This window comes from Salminus brasiliensis, chromosome 13, assembly GCF_030463535.1.
Source record: "Salminus brasiliensis chromosome 13, fSalBra1.hap2, whole genome shotgun sequence".
Lineage (NCBI taxonomy): Eukaryota > Metazoa > Chordata > Actinopteri > Characiformes > Bryconidae > Salminus > Salminus brasiliensis.
The window spans coordinates 7,291,534-7,297,403 of record NC_132890.1 but is presented as its reverse complement, the minus strand read 5'-3'; the positions used below and the strand labels follow the sequence as shown (position 1 = coordinate 7,297,403).

Here is a 5,870-nt window from a genome sequence, read left to right as displayed (position 1 = left end):
TATTTGTTTTCTTCTACTGTAAAGATAAGATAAGATAATCCTTTATTAGTCCCGCAGTGGGGAAAGTCTCAATTTATTTATTTTATTATTATTAAAGTTGCTATTTTGGAGGTGCTTTTTTTCATGACAGCGACAGTATGTACTTATATATCTTAATAAAATAAATTAATGGGTAAGTGTGTGATTATCAAAATGGAAAAAAAAAACTTGAAGGTGTCATCACAGCCCAGCAGATTTTATTATTATTTTTATTATTATTATTATTATTATTATTATTATTATTATTATACGTTTTTTACCATTACTTTTTAGATACAAACGAAACATTTTCATTTGGTTTACCATTAACATTTTAACACTATGGTTCCTAAGGCGGGGTCCATGGACCCCCAGAGATCCTCCACACGTGTTCACACCATGTGTTGAGCGCAGAGTCAGCGATGAGAGTGATCAAAGCTTCGACCAATCACAGGCCTTCGTTTCACTGCTGGAGTTCAGCGCTGTTGAGTGGTGAGCAGCACGTTACCTCAACCCCATTACAGCCTCGGTGGAGCAAAGTTTGGGTTTCTGCGTCTCATTCGGTATTTACTGAGCATTCATTAGTTTTTGAGGATGCCTCAGTCATCCCGCAACTCGCACATATTGCCACCATAACCTGAACCCTAACATTAGCTGGTAAAGTGTTGGACAGCAGCAGCAGCAGCAGCAGCAGGATTTGTGCTGGGAAGAAACCTGGGTGGTGGTGGTGGTGATGATGAGGCCTTGGTACCAGTACTTAAGACGTTGCAGCTCGTCCAGAGGGACACTTTCTACTGGTAGCTGGTTTCAGATGGTCCAAGCTAAGCTGGTCCTTGATGGTGAAGTTGGTTGAAAAGCTGGTCATGCAGACAAGACCAGTGTTGTGCTGGTAAGCAAGCTGGTTAAGCTTGTTGACCAGAATACCTGCACTATATGTCCAAATGTTTGTGGACGACCTACCAATTGCTGACACTAATATATACACACAGCTTGTCTAGTCCCATGTGAAGAAATGTTGCCAATAGAATAGGGCTTATTGGAACAGATTTGGTTTGAACCTAATGCCAAGTGTGGGCTAGAGGGGTATAAAGCCCCCCAGCATTAAGCTATGGAGCAGTGGAAGAACTGTTGCGATCATCCAACATCTTGACCTCAGTAGCACTCTTGTTGCGGAATGCAATCAAATCATCACTGCAATGTTCCAAAACCTAGTAGAAAGCCTTCCTTGAAAAGTAGACCATTACTCCAACAACATCGTTTCGGAGGAAGCAATGAAGGGGTCATAAAACAGATGTCCCAATACTTTTGTCCATGATGCAGCTGGGCCATCTGAAACCATTTGACTTAATGAGTCTCAGGTTTTTAGATTAGCCTCTCTAATGTCAATGGTCCATGTTATTAGTCCTGGATTAACCTTAGCTTCTAGCATGATTCGTCCACTAATAAAGAACCGATGGGCCAGCGGTTCTCAACTTCAGTCCTGAGGGGCTCCATGTCTTTGTTTAAAGCAATCCCAGAATCGGTACTTTAACCAAGCTCACGAATGGCTTTATAATCATTTGATGAGCTGGATCCAGAGTGTTCCCAGGACTGCAGTTAAAAACCACTAATATGGCCTTAGGTTTATGGCTTCGTCTAAGCCTGGTAAACCAGCCTGATCATTTTGTGCTGCTGTCTGGCATCCTTGTGTTGAAGGCTTGCTTGTATTATTAGTGGGCAAGTTAAGGACGTTATCTTGGTTTTCCATACACACACATACACACGTATATATATAAGTGTGTGTGTGTATGTGTGTGTATATATATATATATATATATATACACATACATACATATATATGTGTATATATGTGTGTGTATATTATATATTTATATATATATGTATGTATGTGTGTGTGTGTATATGTGTATATATATGTATGTGTGTATATATATATGTATGTGTATATATATATATATATATATATATATATATATATATATATATATACACATACATACATACATATATGTGTGTGTGTGTGTGTGTGTACACCCTGCTGTGCTTTTGTGTGCAGTTTTAGCCGTATGTGTTTCTAAGCAAGCGTGTCTGCCGTCGGATCTGAGCAATGGCAAAAGAAGGCAAAGGAGGAAAGGCCAAGGTCAAGAAGAACAAAGAGACTGGAGCAAGCGGTGACCATTCCAGTGGAGACGTTCTCCGGTAGGTGACCACCCCAGTTGGTCAGTACCCATTGAGTTATTTAGTTTACGTCCTGCCTCTTCATCACTCACTCTTGGACGTCCACGTGACATAGCAGTGAGCTGTTTCCAAAGTACTGGCACATGGAGGACACCTGGCATTTACACAGAACCGTATGTGCGTCCATTTGATGTCCAAATAGTTCAAGAAGCTTGTTCATGCCAGGAGTGTGTGAAGTATGTGGAGTATGTAATATGATGTGGGCTGTGTGCCACCCATGGAGGACAAATGTGCATTGCGTAATGGCATTTCTCTTTCCCTCTCTCTCGCTCTCTCTCTCGCCCGCTCCCTTTCTTCTCTAACAGCAGAACTTTGACCCAGAGAAACACTGTAGTGTAAATTTAGCCTTTGTTACTCAGAAAGCTCTCAGCTCCTCTTGATGCCTGGCGCTTTGTATTCCGCCCTCTGCTCTCTGTAATATTTGTTATTCAGGTGAAAGTAACCAGAAGTTAATAGCATCACAAACAACAGCTGTGCATTATTACACACAGTGCTACGTTTTGCAGCAGGAAAACGCCTTCCGTGTTGGAGCCAAAGATGGAGACAAATTAAGCTCCTGAATAAATGATTTGCACCAGCAATCGTTCATCTAACCAAGTGTGAAGTGAGTGGGTGGGAGCTTGCCTTCATTATTGCGAGCGTTGTACTCCATCCTTTTTTATGAATAAATTAATTTCCCATGATATCTGATGCATTATATGGGCAGCAAGACGTGGGCCGAGCCAACCGTCTCTGGCGTTTGCAATTAATCAATCGAAAGGAAGAAGAATAGACACCTGTAACTGTTACTGACAGCAGCCTCTTGTGACGAGGCCTGCTGGCATGCTGTCTCGCACTCCGGTGAAGATAGAGCGGTTGGAAGCCTGGATTCAGCTCTGCTTTTTTATTATTATTATTATTTTTTTTTATGTATTTATTTTTTAGTTTGTTGTTATTGTTACCAGCACGTCCCCTTTCGAACCCCTCTAAACCCCCTTCGCCCAACCTTTCATTAATTGTTCAACATCTTTCTCTTTCTGTAGCAGGAAATCCAATAAGGCCAAGCCCAAAACCGCAGAGAAGTCTCCGCTGGGACAGAAGGGGACAACGCAGCAGAAGGTAGTTCTTCACTGTCATAAGCAGGTCCTCTTCTTTCTCACATCTGGGACTTCAGCTTAATTAAGAGGCCCAATTATCCTCTCTGTGAATGGCCGTTTGTCATAGTTGGTCTTTGAGCTCTATTCACTGGTCTTGGAGGTAGGGAGCCGCTTGGCCTTCTATACAGATATTAGGTAAACACTGATTCACTTGATGTGTGTGTCCTTGATGATCTTCAGGAGCTCTTTATGAGCTGTCAATATGAGCAGTAAGGCCCTTTTTTGTCTGTTATGTAAGGGTACTTTAACATCCTGCTGTAATATCTGGTGAGATATTTTTGCTTTATGAACATGACACCGTGGTCGTCAGTCTTGGCAGCTCGCTTGGCTCATGTGGTCTGCTGGCGCTGCCAACCTATAACAGTCTGAGTGCTTCAGTGCTCCTTTTAGTGTCTCTGTAATGAGTCTGGATGCAAGATAACGCTGCACTGTCTGTGTTACCTGTAACCGGCTCTTTCCTGCCAGCTTAATGGACCGTCCAGGGTCTTATCTGAGCAGACGGGTGTTGTTGGTTTCCTCCTGTTCTTCCTCTACTCATTTTGTGTGGAATTTGGCGTATGCCTTTAAGTTGGGTCGGTCTCGATTGATTGTCGGAGTATTCTGACAGTACATGGTAAGCATGGCAAAGATTTTGGGACTAATAAAGCAGAGACCACCCTTCATTTAGGCCAATTCCATTTGAATAGAAAATTACACAGGAGCTTTATGAGCTAAATATATTGTCAAATAGAAGAGGGGGGGGGGGGCTTCTGACAGCGACTTCCATAGGTGTAGGTGGTGAGGAGGTCAATCTTACATCAGCGCACATCCAGCTCACTTAGAAGTTCCTGTTCGTACTCAGTCTTCTGATCCAGACCCAGTAGGGGGTGCTAGAACTTCCAGGAGTGCCGATTAGCAGATTAGTGTCATCAGAGGATTCAAAAATAAATTTTATTTTTAAGACATCAAATGTGAAGCACCAGGTTCTCCAAGATCCAAGATTTTTTTTTTCTCACAAAAAAAGTCATGAAAAATATTTCAAGAATATTCCCTGTAAATAACACTTAACTCTTTAATGGCCATCTTTACCTTTGCCAAACTTATTGCCACATAAGCAGCATCTGAAGGCAAAGAAGCATGTGGGCTGATGCAGTAGTGTGAGAGTGGAGGACCCCTGGTTTTTTATACTAGGTGAAGGTGGTGAGGAGGTCGATCTTACACCTCTGAAGTCCAGCAGCTCGCTTGTACGTTACTGTTAGTTGCTCCTAAATGTATTTAGGAGCTTGAAGATAGTGAGATTGAGGACCACCTACAGTTAAACTTGGGCATGAATGATGAAAATCCTTCCCTTTGAGCTCTTAAGTGCTAGAATTAAGGGTAACGATGCAGAATTTGGGCACCTCATGGTCTACCTCATCGTTTACTGTGTGGGAAATTGCTGAATGTGCTCAGGTCTGGCTGGACTGTGTTATCTATGCTCTTTTGTTGGAGGTATTTTTTTTTCTTCTCTAAGAAAATGTAATAAAAAAAAAAATACAAATTATCCAAGAACATGAGCACCAGCATAATCCAATAACTGCCATAATTAACCTCTGTGTCTCATTCTGCTCCAGGTGAAGAGTCCTAAAAAGGAGAGCACCGACTTTGAAATAGCTGATGCGTCAAGGTACTGAAGAGCCTCTCCTCTGTCTGTCCCCTCCAGTTCTGTCTGAATCTCACCAGCATGCTGTCGTCCCCTCGGCTCTGAATCGCTGAATCCAGGTGCAGGCCTGATCTGGAGCTGTTCCAGCAGCCGCACTTGGAAAGGAACTGGAATCCACTTATGATTCAATTGCAGTCGGGCGACGTCTTGCCTTTGAGGTTGATGGAAATTAATTTGGATGATTTGGGTGTCCACGATTGTGGACGGTATCCGCTGTGATTGTGCTGCTGGATCGACTGGCTGTCTTTCAGGAAATTAATTTCTTTATTGGGAGGAAAGCTGTGGTGTGTCAGGAAAGCTATACGTGATAATCCTCTCTTCTGAGGAGATGAGCCGTGTTTGAAGGGGGGGAGGACCAGGATGTCCACCACACATCACGTTGCTTTGTGCATGTCTTTTCTGATGCTCGCTTGCTCACTCACTTACTCACTCACTTGCTCCAACACTTTTTCTCCCTTTCAGGTTTGCTTTTGTTCTCTCTCTCTCTCTCGTTCTCTCTCTCGTTCTCTCTCTCGTTCTCTCTCTCGTTCTCTGGTTCTTTCTCTGGTTCTCTCTCGCTTGTTCTCTCTCGCTCGTTCTCTCGCTCTCTCTCTCTCTCGTTCTCTCACTTGCTTTGTGCATGTCTTTTCTGATGCTCGCTCACTTACTCACTCACTTGCTCCAACACTTTTTCTCCCTTTCAGGTTTGCTTTTGTTCTGTCTTTCTCTCTCTCTCTCTCTCTCTCTCTCTCTCTCTCTCTCTCTCTCTCTCTCTCTCTCTCTCTCTCTCTCAGATTCTCTCTCTCTCTCTCTCAGAT

At 42.9% G+C, this 5,870-nt stretch overlaps 1 protein-coding gene across 1 annotated transcript in view; it reads left to right on the top strand.

Annotated features, from left to right (window-relative positions):
• The first annotated feature begins 2,125 nt into the window (after nt 1–2,125).
• LOC140575475 (DNA topoisomerase I, mitochondrial) overlaps nt 2,126–5,870 on the top strand; it is a 39,248-nt gene continuing 35,503 nt past the window's right edge. Inside the window, exons 1-3 of the mRNA XM_072695826.1 lie at nt 2,126–2,217; nt 3,279–3,354; nt 4,985–5,037. Of these exons, the coding sequence (XP_072551927.1) occupies nt 2,126–2,217; nt 3,279–3,354; nt 4,985–5,037 (221 nt within the window). The remainder of the gene's footprint in view (nt 2,218–3,278; nt 3,355–4,984; nt 5,038–5,870) is intronic.